General features: G+C 53.2%; 1 protein-coding gene across 2 annotated transcripts in view; it reads left to right on the forward strand.

Annotated features, from left to right (window-relative positions):
• The window catches only part of phf24 (PHD finger protein 24), a 73,842-nt gene that overhangs the window by 22,434 nt on the left and 27,529 nt on the right, over window positions 1-23,879 (forward strand). For both annotated transcript variants that reach the window (XM_068028760.1, XM_068028759.1), the window contains exon 2: window positions 4,460-4,645. In XM_068028760.1, the coding sequence (XP_067884861.1) occupies window positions 4,460-4,645 (186 nt within the window). The remainder of the gene's footprint in view (window positions 1-4,459; window positions 4,646-23,879) is intronic.

Genomic DNA, 23,879 nt, shown 5'->3' on the forward strand with positions numbered 1-23,879 from the left:
CCACCATATAATGAGTTCTTTATATAATATATAAAGAAGAAGGGTCACTGACCTGAAACGTTAACTCTCCTTCTCTCTCCACAGATGCTGCCAGACCTGCTGAGTATTTCCAGCATTTCTTGTTTTTATTTCAGATTTCCAGCATCCGCAGTATTTTGCTTTTAATGAGTTCTTTATGTTGTCTGATGCAACATAAATGAGATGCGTGGAGTCCAGTTATGCTGAAGATATAAAACAGGTTTATTACAGCTAAACATTAATATATACAGTACATGGCAAACTATTTGCAGATAAAAACAAAATACTGCAAATGCTGGAAATCTGAAATAAAAACAGAAAGTGCTAGAAATACTCAGCAGGTCTGGCAGCATCCGTGGAGAGGGAAGCGGAGTTAACATCTCAGGTCTGTGAAAGTTCTGATGAAAGGTCACAGACCCGAAACGTTAACTCTGCTTCTCTTTCCACGGATGCTGCCAGACCTGCTGAGTATTACTGGCACTTTCTGTTTTTAACAAACTATTTACAGAACCTTCCTGTAGGTGTTGCAGTTGCAGAGTGCCTCTGGCTTGTGGTCACATGACTACATCTTGGTGCTTAGCTCATTAGCATACTAAGATCTTAAAGGGACATCTCTCTTAAAGGCAATCATACACCAGACACCACCCCGAATGGCCTAGTTTTAATTATGAGATTATGTTCCCATGTACTGGACTTTCCGCCCATCCCCCAGAGGAAATAGGGTCAATAAAGAGAAACTATCAACTCCTTTTCACATTTTAAACACCTCAAATATATCACCCCTTAATCTTCTATATTTGAGGGAATAATGATGTCCAGCTGAGATTTGAAGTTAGGCACGAGTGATAATGAGTAGGTAGAGTTTGCTGTAATCCATGCTGTGGATGGGGGTGTGGGGAGGGAGGGGGAGTGGGTGTGGTGTAGGCATTTGGAGACAGATGGTCAAGTAACAAAACCTCCAGGAATAGAATCAAGCAGAGTTGTCAACCTCAGCCGGGAGTGGATGGAGAATGATGACTATGGATCAAAGAAATCTCCCTTGTATTTGGCCCTCTCAGCATCTTTTGGTCCCAGTTCTTTTAGTCATTTATTTTATTGCTGTTTGTGGGAGCTTACTGTGTGTAAATGCTACGTTACAGCAGTAAATACGCTTCACAAAGTTGACTGCGAGGTGCTTTGAGATGTCCTGAGATTGTGAAAGGTGCTATATAAATGCAAATTCTTTCCGTTCAGTGTATACTGGAATCGAGTTTCTTCTGTAGGCACAGCATGAGGCTCACTCCAAGGACTAACCAGCTCTCAGAGTTCAGGAATAATCTGCACAGCTGAAAACCTGGTAACTTTGGAAGCTGCAGGGAGGGGAAATCTGTCTTGGGAAATCCAAAATGCTCCTTTACCCAGTTAGAGAAAGTAATGACCCATTAGGAGATGAGATTGCTCTCGGATACTTCAGTATTAATCCCCAGCAGGCAATGCCATTACCTTTCCAAAGTACAAACAGTTTTCTATCACATTCAGTTGAACACAGTGCCCTACGGAGGTGAAAGATATATATTTTTTTCTCCACATGACTTCAATCTATTTATATGCACGCAGACAACCACAATGGATCCCTTCCCACCCTCAATATCTATTACAAAGAATTTACAGCACAGGAACAGGCCATTCGGCCCAGCAGGACTGTGCTGGTCTTTATGCTCCAGACGAGTCTCCTCCCACTTTTCTTCATCTAACCCTATAAGCATATCATTCTATTCCTTTCTCCCTCATGTGTTTATATTACTTCCCCTTGAATGCAGGGGAGGCAGTGGTGTTTTGGTATTGTCACTGGACTAGCAACCCAGAGCCCCAGATATTGCTCTGGGGACATGGGTTCAAATCCCACCACAGCAGAAGGTGGAATTTGAATTCAATTAATGAAAAAAACAAAATCTGGAATTTAAAGCTAGTCTAATGATGGCCATGAAACCATTGTCGATTGTTGTAAAAACCCATCTGGTTCACTCATGCCGTTTAGGGAAGGAAATCTGCTGTCCTTACCTGATCTGACCTACATGTGACTCCAGATCCACAGCAATGTGGTTGACTCTTACATGCCCTTGAAATGGCCTCGCAAGCCACTCAGTTCAAGGGCAATTAGGGATGGGCAATAAATGCTGGCCTCGCCTGTGACACCCACATCCCATGAAAGAATTTTTAAAAAACTACCCTTTTTGTACCTAATTCAGGAACGACCACAATTTAAAACATTAGCCACCATCTGAAGCACAATTCAGACAGGCAAATGCACTTGTTTGTGACACGCAGCCTTAGCATCACTTATCCAGCTCCTCCACTCATCTGGATTACAGAATTTTCCTCTGACCAATAATATTAAGGGTCGATATCAACATGGGTATCAAGTGGAACTCTGAACATATGATAACATTCAATAGGTGTGGAACTGTAACACAAATGTTGAAAAAAAAACGATAGTTGGTCAGTGGAAAGGTCCTGGGTTATGAGTTTACTCTGGTATAAAACACAATCTCACTCCTTCATACAATATTGAAATGATATCACCAGGGTCACCGTGCAGATTGGGACTGGGCCTCCACTCTGCCAAATTGGTTAGTGGTGGACTTGTTGATAAAGTTAGGAGGAACTGTCTGTCTGTCTCTCTCTCTCTCTTCTTTCACCCCTTTAACATGTGTTTTCTCTTCTCATTCCTCCTATCAAAATGTATCAGCTCACACATTTCTGCATTAAATTTCAGCTGCCATGTGTCTGTCTATTTAACCAGCCTGTTTATGCCTTTGTCAATTCTATTGTCATCTTCCTCATTGTTTACTACACTTCCGAGTCTCATGCCGTCTGTTAATTTTGTAATTATGCCCTGTACCCCACAAGTCCAGGTCATTAATGTTTGTCAAAAACAGCAGTGATCCTAGTACTGAATCTTCGGGAATTCCACTCTGAACCTCTCTCCAGTCTGAAAAACCACAACTCTTTGTTTTCCATCCCTTAGCCAATTTGTATCCATGCTGCTGCCCCTCATCCCACGGGTTCTAATTTTGCAAACAAACCTAAAATGTGGTATTTTATCAAAAGCCTTTTGAAAGTCCATATACTTCAATATCACTGCGATCATCCAGCCTTTCTGACCTCATCAGTAAGGATCTAGTGAGATCCTATATCAGAGTCTGTTATCCAGTCAGATCTGTCATCACGCAGATATTTACTATGGGTTTGGCACTATTGCGGCATTCATAGAATTAGTGAAAGTGCCCTATTAAAACTAACAAAGTGACTCCTGACAACACAGTGGGCCACCAACGTCATCAGAGTGCTCCAAACTGCACACATACGCAGCTTACGTCTTGCCAGGACCAAGTGGCAGATGCGTGGGATAACGGCATCGCGTATCATATAGTATTCTTCACGCATGCACAATAAAGCGTCATTGGGTATCCAGCCCATTTGAGGCTGGTGCTCAATCCTCGCTCAACGCTTTCTCCCCCTCCCCCCCTCCTCCCTACCAGCAGTCCCCCCCCCCCCCAACCCCTCAGCCGCTCACTCTAGACCTCACTGCTCCCCCTCCCACTCCCCTGGCTCCTCGCTTCGCGCCACCCCACTCTCCGGCCACTCACTTTCCCCCACCCTCCCAGCTCTAGGCCGCTCCACTTCCCTCCTCTCGGTCACTCGCTCCTATGTCATCCCGTCACCCCTCGTGGCCCACCTTGCTTCTTCAGGTGGCAGACGGAGAACGATCAAACATGGGAGCGTTTGAGTTGGGGTGAAATCAGTCCTGGTCAGTCATATAAAATGTAGATAACTAATTGGCAGCACACTTTATACTCTGCCCTATTTTCTTCTCCATCGATCAGGGTGCCAATTCACTATCTTGCCAAAAGCATCGGAACATGGAAATTCAATCATAAAATTCCTTCTGTATTTAATAGGATTACTGGAATATTAAATGGATCTGAGGATTACAGTTGGTATCCTACACTACATATTCGTATATTACTGGGCTTCCATCCAACTTATTGTAAGGTTAGTTTGCTAGAACTAACTAGCAATAAGCATTTCCTGTGATCTTTAATCCTGGCAGTTACCTGAACGTCGCAGTGATGTTTCAGTAGAAGAGGCTGCATTTGTGCATGTGCTAGCACTGTGCCACCTAGTGGTTGCATTGTCAGCAAACGCCACCTAAAACTATTAGCCTTAGTTTTCTAATGGAGGCCTTTCACTGCCAGAATGGATATCATTGGGCAGCTGCACCTCTCACTGTACAGCCAGAGGAAATCCCACAGACTGAGCTGAGAGAGAAAGACAGGAAAAGAAAGAAGATAATAAACGCAAGTTTACTGAATGAAAAGGTGACTGTGGTGAGGCTGCAAGGCTGGGTGTTCCTTTGCCTAAAGGCATGAAGTGTTAACCTTTCCTCTCATTTTGACAGGTAATCAATGACGAAATGTGTGATGTGTGTGAGGTCTGGACGGCAGATGACCTTTACCCCTGCAGGATCTGTACCCGGGTCTTCCATGATGGCTGCCTTCGGCGCATGGCCCACCTTAGTCCCAGCAGCATCCAGGAGCTGAAGGAGACGGCCCACACTACGGTGGGCTGGAGCTGCCAATACTGTGTGAGTTCACGCTTTGTAAAGATTGAAGCTGATGCCTTGGAGCCAAGGGGAGGTTTTGTTCATTGACCTATATTGGATCTGAGTACGGCCATGTCTCAATTAAAACATTTTCTATCCTTGATTTTTAATCCGTCCCTGGCCTCAGCATCTCTTCCTAGCTATGTGACTCCCTCCAGCCCTATTACACTCCAAGGTCTCAATGTTCCTCCAATTCTGGCCTTTAGCTCATCCCCAATTTCTTTTCCCCTCCATTGGCAGACGTGCCTTCAGTTGCCTGGGGCCTGAGCTCTGGAATTCACTCCCTAAACCTTTCCGCCTCTCAGGCTACTTCCTCCTTTAAGATGCTCCTTAAAACCTACTGTGTCCGAATAGCTCTTTATATAACTTTATATAACTGTTTCAAATATTGTTTGGTAATGCTCCTGTGAAGCTCCTTGGGAAGTTTTACTATGTTAAAGGTGCTATATAAATGCAAGTTGGTGTTGAGATAGAAGCAGCCTCTTTGCAGCAGTTAAGGGGAATGAAGGAGCCTAGGAAGAGGAGGAGGCCATTCAGCCCCTCGTGCCTGCTCCACCATTCAGTTATATCAGAGATGATCCGTATCTCATTCCCATTTATCCACCTTTTCTCCATATCCCTTCACACTCTGATTGAACACAAATTTATTGACCTCAGTTCTGAAAATCCAAATTGTCCCGAAAGCATCAACCAGATTTCTGCTCTCCTTGTGCAGAAAGTGCCTCCTGAACAATGTGGCGATAATTTTAAGACTAGATTCCTTCGTTCTTGCTTCCTCCACCAGGAGGCATAGTTTCTTGTGATCTTCTCGACAGAATGACTTTATCATTTTAAACTTCGAATGGGCCACTGTTCTAAACTCAAGTGAATGGAAGCCACATGTATCTGACCTGTTTTTTTCCTTTCTAAACCAAAAGCTCAAATTAAAATGCCATTCTCGGCGTCGACAATGCACTCCAGTCCCTGCGGTGCCCACTGGTCGCGGAAGGACTCAAGCGAACCGACGGACACCGCATGCACCTTCTCCAGGGACACCCGGGCGCAAACGTACCGCGGAAGAGGGGCAGGCAATCGTGGAGGACGGACCTCCCCAGACATGTATCTAACCTTGTTTTTTTTTTTTTCTTTTTTTTTATAAGGTGGCCTTTATACCCCAGGCCCCTTTTATATATTTTATGTCGAGGGGGCCTTTATTCCTCAGGCCCCCTTTATGTACACACTTATATTTTTAAAATAACTTTATTAAAACCAGATAAATAAACAAAAAAACTCAAATTAAAATGCCATTCTCGGCGTCGACAATGCACTCCAGTCCCTGCGGTGCCCACCGGTCGCGGAAGACCTCAAGCGTACCGGCGGACACCGCATGCTCCTTCTCCAGGGACACCCGGGCGCGAACATAACCGCGGAAGAGGGGCAGGCAATCGGGGAGGACGGACCCCCCGACGGCCCGCAACCTGGACCTGTGAATTGCCACCATGGCCAGGCCCAGGAGCAGACCGACGAGGAGATCCTCCTCCCGGCCCAAGCCCCTCCGCACCGGGTGCCCAAAGATCAGGAGCGTGGGACTGAAGTGCAGCCAGAATTTGAGGAGCAGCCCCTTCAGATACTCAAATAGGGGCTGCAACCTCGCACACTCCGTATAAATGTGGAACATGGACTCGTCCAGGCCGCAGAAAGTACAGCTGGCCTGGGAGTCCGTGAACCTGCTTAAAAGCCTATTGCACGGGACTGCTCTGTGCAGCACCCTCCACCCCAGGTCCCCGATGTAAAGGGGGAAGACTCCCGCGTAGAGAGACCTCCATCGGGGTTTCCCCTCGCCGCCAGATGGCAACGCGGACCGCCAGGGCGTGTCGTGCCGGCTGACGAGGGCGAGGAAGTGGAGAGTGTGCAGGAGCAGCCCGTACAGGAAACCCCTCCGCGCCGATTGGAATGGCACGGAGGGCATTTCCGAGAGGCGGCTCGGGTTGTGCGGGACCGGCTCCCGAGGAGGGTTTCGGGGCCTGGGTCCGATGAGCAGTTCCGGCCGAGCGGGGGTCAGCTCGGCCGGGATCGCTCCGCACTCCCGAGCCCCCTCGCCACCCGCAGTGAGGGGCGTCCCGGGGGTTTCGGCTACTCCTCCGCCCGCCGGACCGTCCCCGGATTCGGCCGCCCGGACAGCCGAGGTGCTCTCCTCCGCCGGCGGGGGAGCGCCCTGACTGGAGGCGACCATGTTCCAGACTCGGAAAAGATCCCGGTAAAAGACAGGCAACTCCCTCAGAGAGGCGCGGCTAACGGACTCCACCGGGAGCTGCGTGTCGTCTTGAAGGCAGTGACACTGGCGGAAAAAATACGTCGCCAGCGCACACCATCTGGGAGGACGCTCGACGTACAGGTATCTCTGCAGGGTCCGAAGGCAGAGAGTCGCAGCCTGGGTGCGGAAGCACACCAGCGACTGACGGCCCTCCTCGATCGGGAGACTCAGGACCGCGGCAGAGACCCAGTGTTTCCTCTTGCCCCAGAAGAAATCGACGAGTTTCTTCTGGATCTTGGTGGCAAATACAGGGGGCGGGGCCAAAGTGACCAACCGGTACCACAGCATGGAGGCCACCAGTTGGTTTATGACCAACGCTCGGCCCCTGTAGGAAAGCACTCGGAGCAGTCCTGTCCAGCGCCCCAGCCGAGCGGTGACTTTCGCCTCCAACTCCTGCCAGTTTGCCGGCCAGGCTTCCTCAGCGGGGCTAAGGTGGACTCCCAGATAGAGGAGGTGCGTGGTGCTCCACGCAAAAGGTGTCATCTCCTCCGGCAGGGAGTCCACCTGCCACTGACCAACCAGGAGTCCGGAACATTTCTCCCAATTGATCCTCGCGGAGGACGCGGCAGAAAAGGTCTGCTGGCAGTCGCGCATCCTCCGCAAGTCAACGGGATCTGTGATTGCGAGGAGCACGTCGTTGGCGTAAGCCGAGAGGACGACCCGCATGGCCGGCTCGCGCAGAGCCAATCCCGTCAACCTCCTGCGAAGCAGGCACAGGAAGGGCTCCACGCAGATGGTATACAATTGGCCGGACATGGGGCACCCCTGACGCACTCCTCTCCCAAATCGAAGGGGCGCCGTCAAGGACCCGTTAACTTTGACTAGACACTCTGCGGCGGCGTATAAAAGTCGGACCCGGGCCACGAAATGCAGCCCGAGTCTGAAAGCGCGCAGAGTCCCGAAAAGGTAATCGTGATCCACCCTGTCGAACGCCTTCTCCTGATCGAGGGAGAGAAAGGCGACCGACTGACCAGTCCTCTGGGAAAGATGGATCAGGTCCCGGACCAGGTGGATGTTGTCCTGGATGGACCGGCCCGGGACCGTGTAGGACTGGTCGGGGTGGATCATGTGGGCCAGCACGGAGCCCAGGCGGGTAGACATAGCCCGGGCAAAGATCTTATAATCCGTGCTGAGGAGGGAGACCGGACGCCAGTTTTTAAGCAGGCGGAGATCGCCCCTCTTCGGCAGCAGGACGATGACCGCCCTGCGCCACGAGAGGGGCATCTCCCCGGTCGCCAGGCTTTCCCCCAGGACCCGCGCGTAATCGTCCCCCAGGACGTCCCAGAACGCCCTGAGGAACTCCACGGTCAACCCATCCAGCCCTGGGGATTTGCCCCTCGAGAGCTGGTGGAGGGCGCCAGTCAGCTCCGCCAACGTGAGCGGAGCCTCCAATCCTTCGGCGCCCTCCGGGCTGACCTGCGGCAGGTCCTCCCACAAAACTCTGCGCGCATCCTCGCTGGACGGATCCGGAGAGAACAACGCACTGTAATAAGTCCGGACCAGGAGGCCCATTCCCTCCGGATCCGTGATGGAGGATCCGTCGTCGGCCAGCAGCTCGACGAGCTGCTTACGGACCCCCCGCCATTTTTCCAGCGAGTAGAAGAAGGGTGAAGCGCGGTCCAACTCTTCCAGGATCTGGATCCGCGACCTCACGTACGCGCCTCGGGACCCTATGAGCTGCAGGTTCCTCAGCGCGCCCTTCTTCTCTTTGTACGCCTGCCACAGGGCCGGGTCCGCGACGGCATGACCGAGGCGGGATTCCAAGTCGAGCACCTCCCTCTCAAGGCGCCCGACCTCGGCTTCCCGCCTCTTGGTCGACCCCTTCGCGTACTCCTGACAGAAGACGCGGATGTGAGTCTTGCCCACATCCCACCATAGCCTCAAGGAGGGGAAGCCCCTCTGCTTCCTTCTCCAGTCGGCCCAGAATCGACAGAACGAGTCCCGAAATCGCACGTCCTCCAGCAGCCGGTTGTTAAAGTGCCAGTACGCGGACCCCGCCCGCGTGCGGAGCGGAGTGAACTCCGCCCACACCAGGCGGTGGTCTGAGCACGGCACCAGCCGCATGGAGGCCGCCGAAACGCGGGAGACGTACGCCTGCGAAATGTAGAGACGGTCGATTCGCGACCCCCCTCCTCCAGACCTCCACGTGAAGGCGCTGGAGTCGGGATGGAGATTCCGCCAGACGTCCACCAAGTTAAGGGAGCTGATCAGTCCCCTCAACTTCTCCACCGACGCTTGGCCGCGCTGGGGACCGGAGCGATCCCCCACCTCGAGGGTGCAGTTAAAATCCCCCCCGAGGATGATGCACTCGCCGCTATCGATGGAGCTCAAGAGAGCGGACACTTCTTCAAAGAAGCGCGCTTGCAAAGCGCCGGGCCTGGGCGCGTACACGTTCACAAAGTGGAGCGGCACGCTACCCAGGCGAACGGCGAGGTGGAGCAAGCGGCCCGGCACTAGCTCCTTGACCCCCAAGATCTCCGGCTGAAAAGTCGGGGCCAACAAGATAGCCACCCCACTAGAAATAGGGGTGAGGTGACTCATGTAGACCCCACCCTGCCACTCCAGGAGCCAGGTGGCTTCGTCTCCCGGAACGGTGTGGGTTTCCTGCAGAAAGCTCACCGCGTATCTCCCTTCCCTAAGGACTGAGAGATTGTGAAATCTGCGGTGAGCCCCTCTGCTGCCGTTGATGTTGAGGCTGGCTATGGTTATCTTCATGTCAAAGGTACTTAAAACCCGTCACCAACACCTCACTGTGAGGAGGGAGTGGAAGTGCACCTGGCCCTCCACTCCCCCAGCAACCCATTGAGGAACACATTAAAACGGCGCCTCTCAACCAGTTTCACGTCCGCGCGCTTGCCCGCTATCTTAAGGGCGGCACGGACGGACTGGATGATCAGCGCCAGATTCGACCAACGGTCGAGGGCCAGCTGAACTTTATTGCGGCAACCTCTGCAAGCCGCGAGGAAATCCCGGAGTTCCGCCGTGGGGATGAGAGGAGATTCGGTGGGAGGCACGAGGGACTCCACCACCTCACTGGCGATGGAATCAAGATCATCCTCCGTGCCCCGCACCGAATCCCCATCCTCCTCCGGGTCGTCACCGCCAGCGGCCGACACATCCACCACACACTGTGGGGCGGACGTCCCGGCCGCGCCAGCTGGTCCCGCCTCCGTCACGATCCCACCCCCAGGATCGATGGCGGAGGAGTCCTCTCTGGGTTCTATTGTGAAACTGGAGCCTGTAGGCACCAGCGGTTCAGGACCCCCCTCCACCTCCGTCCCCAGGCCAATGAGTGGTCCAGGGGAGACAGAAGTTCCTGACTCCGGGAAACCAGCCGGAGCCGAGACTGGAGGCGGCGAGAGGAGGCCATCTCCCGCTCCGCCAGCACCCACAGGCCCAGCAGATGGGGCAGCATTCTCAGTTATAACTGGGTCGGGTGTCTCCTGGTTGGTGGTGGACTCCGGCTGGGAGGCCCGACCCTCTGGGGCCTCGCCCTCCCCTTCATTCAGGGCACCCGACCCAATAGCAGTGGCGGAATGGGCGGTTTCCCCAGGCTCCCCCACCACAAGCAGGGCCCCACTTACTCCTTTAGCAGGGGCCTCACGTACCGGGGCCATCCCCTCCCCTCCATCCTGAGGAATAGAGTGCTCCTGCCCGGACTTTGCAGCCTTGGTGGTGGCGGTAGGGGGAACCTGAGGACCAGAAACAGGAGGCAGCTCCCCTCCAACAGATGGGCCCTGCACCTCAGGGCCCTGTGTTATTTCTGTGGAGGGGTGCCTTCTCCTCTTTTTCGCACTTGGGCGCGGAGACTCAGAGACCTCCATGTCATCAGAGGCCTCCGCCTCCGCACCTTTTTTTCCTTTTTTAGTCACCCTGGGCCTGAGCCCAGCCCTGGGACAGGTGGATTCCATGGGAATGGGCTTTGGGCTGAGCTCAGGCTCGGGTTGAGTCAAAGTGTCCAGGGGACGCGCCTCACGATGTTTCTTTTTTCCCCGCGTCTTCCTTCCGCTCGGACGGATGCTCCCCTCCCCGCCAGAGGCTGTGAAAACCACAGCCTCCGGAACCGACTGAGCGGTGTCTGTTGGATCTGCGGGGGGAGTGGGAGGAGGTGCTGTGGAACCACTCTGGGCCGCCGAGGTGGAGCTGGCGGCCGGGAGGTTGGGGCAGTTCTTACGAACATGCCCCACCCCCTTGCAGTCGTGGCACCGCGCTCCATCCGAGGTCCAGAAGACGCGGTAGGCCGTCCCCTGAAACTCTATACTGAAGTGGCCCTCCAAGACCTCCTCCCGTGCCAGCTGCATGAATAGCTGGCGGCGGAAGGAGTAGACATGTCGGAGGCTGTGCTCCCGAAGACCGAGCGGGACTGGGGTGATCCCTGACCTCACCTCCCCCAGATGGTGTAGGTGGGGGAGGAGGAGCTCATCAGGAATGAAGGGTGGGACGTTCGACAAGGTTACCCGATGTGCAGTGGCCCCCAGAGGGTCCACTGGCAGGAAAATCCCACCCACTGTGAGCCCCGTACTTAGGGCGAGGGACACAGCCCGCTCGGTCTTCAGGAAGAACACAGCCTTCCCATACATCTTTGAGGCTGCAACAATGGCCGAGGGGCCGACAACCACGGCCATTGCCTTAACACAAGCCTCAATAGTCATATTAGGATGGGTGTAACTCTTCACCCCATGCTTTGATGTTAAGATTTTAAATGGTGACGGGGCCACAGGAGCAGCTGTCGCAGCTGCTGCAGCATAGGAGGGCCCCGCCACCGGAGAGGACTGAGAAGTCATGGGGTAGAAGAGTTACAGGCACTTTGTTGAGAGCGAAAAAAAAGAAAAGAGCAAATACAATAAATCAAAAATGTAACACTTAAAGGATGTAGCACAGGGGAAGAGGATGAGGGAGAGGAAGGCCAAGAGGAATCAGTCTTTGTTAGTATTGCACAAGTCTTGTAGCTGGTCTTCCAGTTGGGAGGGTGGGGTGATGTCTTCACCTGGGTCAGCCGTAAGCTGCCCAGGCACACGCCTCCTTTGATGTTCAGATAATAAGTCTCTTCACCTGGGCAGCTCCAGCTGTCCCAGGCTTAGTAGTTGGGGTGGGGAGGGAGCTCCCTATCCAAAGATGTTAAACACAGGAGCTCCCTATTGAACAATATAGCCCCACCCAAGGTCTTCAGGTATCTTCTTTCCCCACCCCCAACAATCAATGAAAAAGACTTTCAGTACCAAGCAAACTCACAAAAAGAGCTTCCAGTTCTCTGCCTTCCTTCCTTTGTTGAAAATGTGGAAAAACCCTTCTTTCAGTCTCAGTCTCTCCCTCTTGCAGCAGCCTGCAGCCTCCAACCTCTGCACACAGCCACAGTCAGCTGCACCTCGTTGATGCACTCAGGCTCCCAAATCAGAGAGCAGCCAATCCCAGTTTTTTTTTTTTTTTTTTGGGCCTTTATCCCTCAGGCCCCCTTTATGTACATATTTACAGTTTTAAAATAACTTTATTAAAACAGATAAATAAACAAAAAACTCAAATTAAAATGCCATTCTCAGCGTCGACGATGCACTCCAGTCCCTGCGGTGCCCACCGGTCGCGGAAGGCCTCAAGCGTACCGGCGGACACCGCATGCTCCTTTTCCAGGGACACCCGGGCGCGAACGTAACCGCGGAAGAGGGGCAGGCAATCGGGGAGGACGGACCCCCCGACGGCCCGCAACCTGGACCTGTGAATTGCCACCTTGGCCAGGCCCAGGAGCAGACCGACGAGGAGATCCACCTCCCGGCCCGAGCCCCTCCGCACCGGGTGCCCAAAGATCAGGAGCGTGGGACTGAAGTGCAGCCAGAATTTGAGGAGCAGCCCCTTCAGATACTCAAATAGGGGCTGCAACCTCGCACACTCCATATAAATGTGGAACACGGACTCGTCCAGGCCGCAGAAAGTACAGGTGGCCTGGGAGTCCGTGAACCTACTTAAAAGCCTATTGCACGGGACTGCTCTGTGCAGCACCCTCCACCCCAGGTCCCCGATATAAAGGGGGAAGACTCCCGCGTAGAGAGACCTCCATCGGGGTTTCCCCTCGCCGCCAGATGGCAACGCGGACCGCCAGGGCGTGTCCGGCCGGCTGACGAGGGCGAGGAAGTGGAGAGTGTGCAGGAGCAGCCCGTACAGGAAACCCCTCCGCGCCGATTGGAATGGCACGGAGGGCATTTCCGAGAGGCGGCTCGGGTTGTGCGGGACCGGCTCCCGAGGAGGGTTTCGGGGCCTGGGTCCGATGAGCAGTTCCGGCCGAGCGGGGGTCAGCTCGGCCGGGATCGCTCCGCACTCCCGAGCCCCCTCGCCACCCGCAGTGAGGAGCGTCCCGGGGGTTTCGGCTACTCCTCCGCCCACCGGACCGTCCCCGGAGTCGGCCGCCCGGACAGCCGAGGCGCTCTCCTCCGCCGGCGGGGGAGCGCCCTGACTGGAGGCGACCATGTTCCAGACTCGGAAAAGATCCCGGTAAAAGACAGGCAACTCCCTCAGAGAGGCGCGGCTAACGGACTCCACCGGGAGCTGCGTGTCGTCTTGAAGGCAGTGACACCGGAGGAAAAAATACATCGCCAGCGCACACCATCTGGGAGGACGCTCGACGTACAGGTATCTCTGCAGGGTCCGAAGGCGGAGAGTCGCAGCCTGGGTGCGGATACACACCAGTGACTGACCGCCCTCCTTGATCGGGAGACTCAGGACCGCGGCAGAGACCCAGTGTTTCCTCTTGCCCCAGAAGAAATCGGCGAGTTTCTTCTGGATCTTGGTGGCAAATACAGTTTGCGGGGCCAAAGTGACCAACCGGTACCACAGCATGGAGGCCACCAGTTGGTTTATGACCAACGCTCGGCCCCTGTAGGAAAGCACTCGGAGCAGTCCTGTCCAGCGCCCCAGCCGAGCGGTGACTTTCGCCTCCAACTCCTGCCAGTTTGCCGGCCAGGCTTCCTCAGCGGGGCTAAGGTGGACTCCCAGATAGAGGAGGTGCGTGGTGCTCCACGCAAAAGGTGTCATCTCCTCCGGCAGGGAGTCCACCCGCCACTGACCAACCAGGAGTCCGGAACATTTCTCCCAATTGATCCTCGCGGAGGACGCGGCAGAAAAGGTCTGCTGGCAGTCGCGCATCCTCCGCAAGTCAACGGGATCTGTGATTGCGAGGAGCACGTCGTCGGCGTAAGCCAAGAGGATGACCCGTATGGCCGGCTCGCGCAGAGCCAATCCCGTCAACCTCCTGCGAAGCAGGCACAGGAAGGGCTCCACGCAGATGGTATACAATTGGCCGGACATGGGGCACCCCTGACGCACTCCTCTCCCAAATCGAAGGGGCGCCGTCGAGGACCCGTTAACTTTGACTAGACACTCTGCGGCGGCGTATAAAAGTCGGACCCGGGCCACGAAATGCGGCCCGAGTCCGAAAGCGCGCAGAGTCCTGAAAAGGTAATCGTGATCCACCCTGTCGAACGCCTTCTCCTGATCGAGGGAGAGAAAGGCGACCGACTGACCAGTCCTCTGGGAAAGATGGATCAGGTCCCGGACCAGGTGGATGTTATCCTGGATGGACCGGCCCGGGACCGTGTAGGACTGGTCGGGGTGGATCATGTGGGCCAGCATGGAGCCCAGGCGGGTAGACATAGCCCGGGCAAAGATCTTATAATCCGTGCTGAGGAGGGAGACCGGACGCCAGTTTTTAAGCAGGCGGAGATCGCCCCTCTTCGGCAGCAGGACGATGACCGCCCTGCGCCACGAGAGGGGCATCTCCCCGGTCGCCAGGCTTTCCCCCAGGACCCGCGCGTAATCGTCCCCCAGGACGTCCCAGAACGCCCTCAGGAACTCCACAGTCAACCCATCCAGCCCTGGGGATTTGCCCCTCGAGAGCTGGTGGAGGGCACCAGTCAGCTCCGCCAACGTGAGCGGAGCCTCCAATCCTTCGGCGCCCTCCGGGCTGACCTGCGGCAGGTCCTCCCACAAAACTCTGCGCGCATCCTCGCTGGACGGATCCGGAGAGAACAACGCACTGTAATAAGTCCGGACCAGGAGGCCCATTCCCTCCGGATCCGTGATGGAGGATCCGTCGTCGGCCAGCAGCTCAACGAGCTGCTTACGGACCCCCCGCCATTTTTCCAGCGAGTAGAAGAAGGGTGAGGCGCGGTCCAAATCTTGCAGGATCTGGATCCGCGACCTCACATACGCGCCTCGGGACCCTATGAGCCGCAGGTCCCTCAGCGCGCCCTTCTTCTCTTTGTACGCCTGCCACAGGGCCGGGTCCGCGACGGCATGACCAAGGCGGGATTCCAAGTCGAGCACCTCCCTCTCAAGGCGCCCGATCTCGGCTTCCCGCCTCTTGGTCGACCCCTTCGCATACTCCTGACAGAAGACGCGGATGTGAGTCTTGCCCACATCCCACCATAGCCTCAGGGAGGGGAAGCCCCCCTGCTTCCTTCTCCAGTCGGCCCAGAATCGACAGAACGAGTCCCTAAATCGCACGTCCTCCAGCAGCCGGTTGTTAAAGTGCCAGTACGCGGACCCCGCCTGCGTGCGGAGTGGAGTGAACTCCGCCCACACCAGGCGGTGGTCTGAGCACGGCACCAGCCGCATGGGGGCCGCCGAAACGCGGGAGACGTACGCCTGCGAAATGTAGAGGCGGTCGATTCGCGACCCCCCTCCTCCAGACCTCCACGTGAAGGCGCTGGAGTCGGGATGGAGATTCCGCCAGACGTCCACCAAGTTAAGGGAGCTGATCAGTCCCCTCAACTTCTCCACCGACGCTTGGCCGCGCTGGGGACCGGAGCGATCCCCCACCTCGAGGGTGCAGTTAAAATCCCCCCCGAGGATGATGCACTCGCCGCTATCGATGGAGCTCAAGAGAGCGGACACTTCTTCAAAGAAGCGCGCTTGCAACGCGCCGGGCCTGGGCGCGTACACGTTCACAAAGTGGAGCGGCACGCTACCCAGGCGAACGGCGAGGTGGAGCAAGCGGCCCGGCACTAGCTCCTTGACCTCCAAGATCTCCGGCTGAAAAGTCGGGGCCAACAAGATAGCCACCCCACTAGAAATAGGGGTGAGGTGACTCATGTAGACCCCACCCTGCCACTCCAGGAGCCAGGTGGCTTCGTCTCCCGGAACGGTGTGGGTTTCCTGCAGAAAGCTCACCGCGTATCTCCCTTCCCTAAGGACTGAGAGATTGTGAAATCTGCGGTGAGCCCCTCTGCTGCCGTTGATGTTGAGGCTGGCTATGGTTATCTTCATGTCAAAGGTACTTAAAACCCGTCACAAACACCTCACTGTGAGGAGGGAGTGGAAGTGCACCTGGCCCTCCACTCCCCCAGCAACCCATTGAGGAACACATTAAAACGGCGCCTCTCAACCAGTTTCACGTCCGCACGCTTGCCCGCTATCTTAAGGGCGGCACGGACGGACTGTATGATGAGCGCCAGATTCGACCAACGGTCGAGGGCCAGCTGAACTTTATTGCGGCAACCCCTGCAAGCCGCGAGGAAATCCCGGAGTTCCGCCGTGGGGATGAGAGGAGATTCGGTGGGAGGCACGAGGGACTCCACCACCAGTGATGGAATCAAGATCATCCTCCGTGCCCCGCACCGAATCCCCATCCTCCTCCGGGTTGTCACCGCCAGCGGCCGACACATCTACCACACACTGTGGGGCGGATGTCCCGGCCGCGCCAGCTGGTCCCGCCTCAGTCACGATCCCACCCCCAGGATCGATGGCGGAGGAGTCCTCTCTGGGTTCAGCGGTTCAGGACCCCCCTCCACCTCTGTCCCCAGGCCAATGAGTGGTCCAGGGGAGACAGAAGTTCCGGACTCCGGGAAACCAGCCGGAGCCGAGACTGGAGGCGGAGGGAGGAGGCTATCTCCCGCTCCGCCAGCACCCACAGGCCCAGCAGATGGGGCAGCATTCTCAGTTATAACTGGGTCGGGTGTCTCCTGGTTGGTGGTGGACTCCGGCTGGGATGCCCGACCCTCTGGGGCCTCGCCCTCCCCTTCATTCAGGGCACCCGACCCAGTAGCATTGGCAGAATGGGCTGCGTCCCCAGGCTCCCCCACCACATGCAGGGCCCCACTTACTCCTTCAGGAGGGGCCTCAAGTACCGGGGCCTTCCCCTCCCCTCCATCCTGAGGAATAGAGTTCTCCTGCCCGGACTTTACAGCCTTGGTGGTGGCGGTAGGGGAAACCTGGGGACCCGAAACAGGAGACAGCTCCCCTCCAACAGATGGGCCCTGCGCCTCAGGGCCCCTTGTTACCTTTGTGGAGGGGTGCCTTCTCCTCTTTTTCCCAGTTGTGTGCGGAGGCTCAGAGACCTCCATATCATCAGAGGCCTCCACCTCCACACTCCCCTTTTTTTTATTCACCCTGGGCCTGGGCCTGAGCCCAGCCCTGGGGCAAGTTGACTTCCCGAGATCGGGCCTTGGGCTGAGCTCAGGCTCAGGTAGTGTCACGGTGTCCAGGGGACGCGCCTCTCGATGTTTATTTCTCCTCCGCGCCTTCCTTCCACTTGGACGGTCACCCCCCTCCCTGCCGGAGGCCGTGAAAACCACAGCCTCCGGTACCGACTGAATGGTATCTGGTGGTGGTGTAGGGGGGGTGGGAGGAGGTGCAGCGTCGCCACCCTGGACCACCGAGTTGGAGTTGGCAGCCGGGAGGTTGGGGCAGTTCTTACGAACATGCCCCTCCCCCTTACAGACATGGCACCGCACCCCATCCAAGGTCCAGAAGACGCGGTAGGCCGTCCCCTGGAATTCTACATAAAAGTGGCCCTCTGTCACCTCCTCCCGCGCCAGCTGCATGAATAACTGGCGGCGGAAGGAGTACACATGTCGGAGGCTGTTCTCCCGAAGACCGAGCGGGACTGGGGTGAGCCCCGTCTTTACCTCCCCCAGATGGTGCAGGTGGGGAAGGAGGAGCTCACCAGGAATGAAGGGCGGGACATTGGATAGAATGAGCCTTTGCACAGTGGCCTCCAGGGGGTCCACTGGCAGAAAGGTCCCGCCCACGGTGAGCCCCTTGCTCAGAGCCAGGGACACCTCCCGCTCGGTCTTCAGGAAAAACACTGCCTTCCCGTACATTTTAGAGGCTGCAACAATGGCCGAAGGGCCGACAACCTCGGCCATTGCTTTCACGCATGCCTCGATAGTCATGTTCGGGTGGACGTAGCTCTTGACCCCATGCTTCGATGTTAATAACGCAAACGGTGACGGGGCAACAGGTGCAGCTGCAGCAGCCGCAGCAGCATATGAACGGGAAGGCCCCGCCACCGGCAAAGAGGGGCTTGCCATGGGGTCGCAGAGCTACGCCCACCCCCAAGAAACAAAGCACACGACAGTTTTCTTAAACACAAACAATATGATGGGAGAGGAGGGGATGGGAATAAAGGAGGATAGGGCTGAAAAGGACAAGGAGAGGAGAGGATAGGTGGCCGAGTGATGGAAGAGAGAGAACAGCTGCAAGGATGTTACACTTCAATTGGTGGTTGGAGCACCTTCCTGCAGAGTCTACAGTTCAATCTTCCAGTTAGGGGAGGGTTCTTCGCCCGGGTCGGTTAGAGCCGCCCGGTTCTCTCCCTTTTCTGTTGTTGTATAAGGATTTTCTTCAGCCGGGCAGCTCCAGCCGTCCTGAGCCACACAGTTGGGGGTGGGGAGGGAGCCCCTTTTGTGCAGGATGGCAGATAAACACAAGAGCTAGTACAGGGGCTCCCTATAGAATTTGGCAGCCCCACCCCTGGATCTTCCGGTGCCTTCTCTCTCCCCCAACAGTCCAAACAACCAACAGTTCTCTGGTGCTCCAACACCCACCTCTCCAAAATGACTCTCAGGTCTTCTTAGTCTTGAAAAAGTGCAACAGTTCCACAGTAAATACAGCTGTCTCCACTCTACAGTCACCTCTCTGCAGTAACTCCAGTCTCCTCTCCTCTCTCCTCTCCAGTTGCAGTTGCAGCAACACAGGTGCAGCTGCTCCCCGATTGCTGGCAGGAAGTGTTCCAAATTGACCAGCCAATCCCAGTGCTGTACCTGTCCTGGGAGTGTTTGACGAGTGAGTTGAGCAATAAAACAGGGATAATTCTGGGGTTTGGAGGTCGACAAAGAGGATGTCATCACCCTGGCCAAGTGAAAGAAACTGGACGGATATTACCCTTGAAGCTCCGTGGTGCTAATCATTCCAGTAAGCTATGGTGAGAGCTTGTGTCCTTTTAATGTGGGACACAGTAATATAAACAGAAATCAGGTGCACTGTTTGTGCACTGAGGAGTTTTATTGAACTTGATAATTCCCTGTCACTCCAATGAGTTCCAGTTTGCTTCAGCCACTGACATTGTCTTTTCCCTTTTCATTCTCACCACTTTCTGTCTGTTCATGTACAAGTCATCAGCTCCCTTTCCCACAGAGCAACTCCTATTACTGCTACTCTCTGGTATCACTGAGCAATGCACATTAGTCTGCAGTTGTCTGGAACAATTAGACTCTAATCACTGCATTTAAACAGTTGTTGCTTTTTTAAATTGGGAGTTAAACCACTGTTGGAGAAATAAGAGAAGCATAAAAAAGGGAATTTCATGGAAAAACCTGGAAGGAGAATTAAAGAAATCATATCTTGGAGCAGGCAGCAATTAAATAACAGGGAAACACTGGTCACATTCCCAATCCCGACAGACACTGAACACATTCCCAGATCCTACACTAATCACATTCCCAATCCTGATAGACACTGATCACATTCCCAGATCCTACACTAATCACATTCCCAATCCTAAAAGACACTGATCACATTCCCATATCCTACACTGATCACATTCCCAATCCCAACAGACACTGATCACATTCCCAATCTTGACAGACACTGATCACTTTCCCATATCCTATACTGCTCACATTCCCAATCCTGACAGACACTGATCACATTCCCAAACCCAACAGACACTGATCACATTCCCAATCCTACAGAAATTGATCAGATTTCCAATCCCTATGGATACTGATCACATTCCCATAGTGAGAGTTCAGGACCATTATGTTTCCGTTAAGGTGAAGGGTAGGACCAACAAATCCAGGGAACCCTGGGTGTCAAGGGATATAGAGGAATTGATAGGGGAAAAAAAGGAGGCTAATGGCAGATTCAGAGTGCTGAAAACAGCGGAGGCACTAGAGTCAGAGTCGTAAAGCACAGAAACAGGCCCTTCGGCCCACCGCGTCCATGCCGACCATAATGCTTATCTATATTAATCCTACCTGCCTACATTAATTCCATATCCCTGTATGCCTTGCTCATTCAAGTACCTGTCCAAATGCCTCTTAAATATCGCTACTGTTCCTGCCTCCACCACCTCCTCAGGCAGCTCATTCCAGATACCCACTATTCTTTGTGTGAAAAATTTACCCCTTTGATCCCCTTTAAACCTCCTCCCTCTCACCTTAAATCTATGCCCTCTAGTTTTGGTCACCCCTACCATGGGAAACAGACTCTGGCTATCTACCCTATCTATGCCTCTCATAATTTTATATACCTCTAACATGTCCCCTCTCAGCCTCCTTCTCTCCAGGGAAAACAGGCCCAGCCTATCCAATCTCTCTTTATAACTCAAGCCCTCCAAACCAGGCAACATCCTTGTGAATCTTTTCTGCACCCTCTCTAGCTTAATCACATCTTTCCTGTAGTGCGGCGACCAGAACTGCACACAGTACTCCAAATGCGGCCTAACCAACGTTATGTACAACTGTACCACTAGAGGAGTATAGAAAGCGAAGGGGAGTACTTAAAAAAGTAATTAGGAGAGCGAAGAGGGGACATGAAAAAACATTGGCGGGCAAGATAAAGGAAAATCCTAAGGCGTTTTATAAGTATATAAAGGGCAAGAGGATAAGCAGGGAAAGAGTAGGGCCCATTAGGGACCAAAGTGACAATCTGTGTGTGAAGCCGGAGGACATAGGTGAGGTTCTAAATGATTCATTATATGTTCACTTTGGAGAAGCACGGTATAGAGATCAGAGAGGGGGATTGTAATATAATTCAACAAATTAGCATTGAAAGGGAGGAGATATTAACAGTTTTAGCGGGCTTAAAAGTGGATAAATCACCAGGCCCAGATGAGATGTATCCCAGGCTGTTATGTGAGGCAAGGGAGGAGATAGCAGGGGCTCTGACACAAATTTTCAAATCCTCTCTGGCCACAGGAGAGGTGCCAGAGGACTGGAGGACAGCGAATGTGGTACCATGATTTAAGAAGGGTAGCAGGAATAAACCAGGTAATTACAGGCTGGTGAGTCTAGCATCAGTGCGAGAGAAACTATTGGAAAAAATTCTGAGTAACAGGATTAATCTCCACTTGGAGAGACGGGGATTAATCAGGGATAGTCAGCATGGCTTTGTCAGGGGGAGATCGTGTCTAACTAACTTGATTGAACTTTTCTGAGGAGGTGACTAGATGTGTAGATGAGGGTAAAGCAGTTGATGTAGTCTACATGGACTTCAGTAAGGCTTTTGATAAGGTCCTGCATGGGAGATTGTTTAGAAAGGTAAGAGGCCATGGGATCCAGGGCAATTTGTCAAATTGGATCCAAAACTGGCTTAGTGGCAGGAGGCAGAGGGTGATGGTCAAGGGTTGTTTTTGCGATTGGAAGCCTGGGACCAGTGGTGTACCACAGGGATCGGTGCTGGGACCCTTGCTGATTGTAGTGTACATTAATGATTTAGACGTGAATATAGGAGGTATGATCAGTAAGTTTGCAGATGACACGAAAATTGGTGGTGTCGTAAATAGTGAGGAGGAAAGCCTTAGAGTACAGGACGATATAGATAGACTGGTAAGATGGGCGGCGCAGTGATAAATGGAATTTAATCCTGAGTAGTGTGAGGTGATGCATTTTGGGAGGACTAACAAGACAAGGGAATATACAATGGATGGTAGGACCCTAGGAAGTACAGAGGGACCTTAGTGTACTTGTCCATTGATCACTGAAGGCAGCAGCACAGGTAGATAAGGTGGTTAGGAAGGCATATGGGATACTTGCCTTTATTAGCCGAGGCATAGAATATAAGAGCAGGGAGGTTATGATGGAGCTGTATAAAACGTTAGTTAGGCCACAGCTGGAGTACTGTGTACAGTTCTGGACACCACACTATAGGAAGAATGTGATTGCACTGGAGAGGGTGCAGAGGAGATTCACCAGGATGTTACCTGGGCTGGAGCATTTCAGCTATGAAGAGAGACTGAAAAGGCTAGGGTTGTTTTCCTTAGAGCAGAGAAGGCTGAGGGGGGACATGATTGAGGTATACAAAATTATGAGGGGCATTGATAGGTTAGATAGGAAGAAACTTTTTCTTAGCAGAGGTGTCAATAACCAGGGGGCATAGATTTAAGGTAAGGGGCAGGAGGTTTAGAGGGGATTTGAGGAAACATTTTTTCACCCAGAGGGTGGTTGGAATTTGGAACGCACTGCGTGAAGAGGTGGTGGAGGCAGGAACCCTCAAAACATTTCAAAAGTATTTAGATGAGCACTTGAAACACCATAGCATACAAGGCTATGGGCCAAGTGCTGGAAAATGGGATTAGAATAGTTAGGCTTGATGGCCAGCACGGACACGATGGGCCGAAGGGCCTTTTTCTGTGCTGTATAACTCTATGATTCAATATTCTACAGAAACTGATCACATTTCCAATCCTTACAGACACTGGTCATATTCCCATTTCCTATGGACACTGATCACATTCCCAAATCCTACAGAAACTGATCACATTCCCAATTCCTATGACACGGATCGCATTCCCAAATCCTACAGAAACTGATCACATTCCCAATCCCTATGACATGGATCACATTCCCGTATCCTACAGACACTGATCATTTTCCCAATCCCTACCAACCCTGACCAATTCTTAATCCCTGTGGAGACTGATCGCATTCCCATGGAGCAGCTCCAGATATAAAGCAACCTCTTACATTATGTTGGTTGATAGACTGTGATCTGCATCGCTAGCCTCCCTAATGTTGACACAAGAAGAATGGGCCATTATTCAGTCTCGCTGTTCTGGGTTGAACTGTTCTTTGAGTTTGTGTTAGAATCAAAGAAGGAGGCTATTCGGCCCATTGTGCCTGTGCTGGCTCTTTTGTAGACCTATTCAGTTTACCCCATCTCTCTGCTCTTTCCTCAGTATTGAATGTTACTGTTGAATCTGCTTTCAGACAGTGCATTCCAGATCACATCAACTTGCTGTGTAAAATAACGCTTCCTCATGTGGTCTCTGGTTCGTTTGGCAATCACCTTAAATTTGTGTGATCTGTGACCTTCTGTGGGTGGAATCACTTTCTCCTTATTTACTCTATCAAAACTACTCATGATTTACTCTATCAAATCTCTTCTTAATCTTCTCTGCTGTAAGGAGAATAATCTCAGTTTCTCCAGTCTCTACACATAACTGAAATCTCTCATCCCTGGTACCATTCTAGTAATTGAACACAATACTCCAGTTGAGGACTAACTAGTGTTTTATAAAGTTTTAGCATGACTTGCTTCCTTTTGCTCTCCCTCTGTAAATAAAGCCAAAGATTCCACGTTATTTTACCATCCACATTCAATAACCTGTCTACATATGCCCTCAGTGTTCCTGCATCCACTTTAACATTGTGTAATTTACTTTATTTTTGTCTCTCCTCATTCTTCCTTCAAAAATATATCGTTTCACATTTCTCTGCTGCAAATTTCATCTGTCGTGTGTCTGCCCATTTTACTGGTCTGTCTGTGTCCTTCTGAACTCTGTTACTATCCACTTCACTGTTTAGGACATTGCCGAACTAAATGTCATCTGCAAATTTTGAAATGATCCCCTGTATACTTAAGACCAAGTCATGAATATATCATAAAGGGCAGTGGTCCTGATACCTGGAGAACTCCACTTTTGACTTCCCTCTC

The sequence above is a fragment of the Heterodontus francisci genome, chromosome 4 (assembly GCF_036365525.1).
Source record: "Heterodontus francisci isolate sHetFra1 chromosome 4, sHetFra1.hap1, whole genome shotgun sequence".
Classification (NCBI taxonomy): Eukaryota; Metazoa; Chordata; class Chondrichthyes; order Heterodontiformes; family Heterodontidae; genus Heterodontus; species Heterodontus francisci.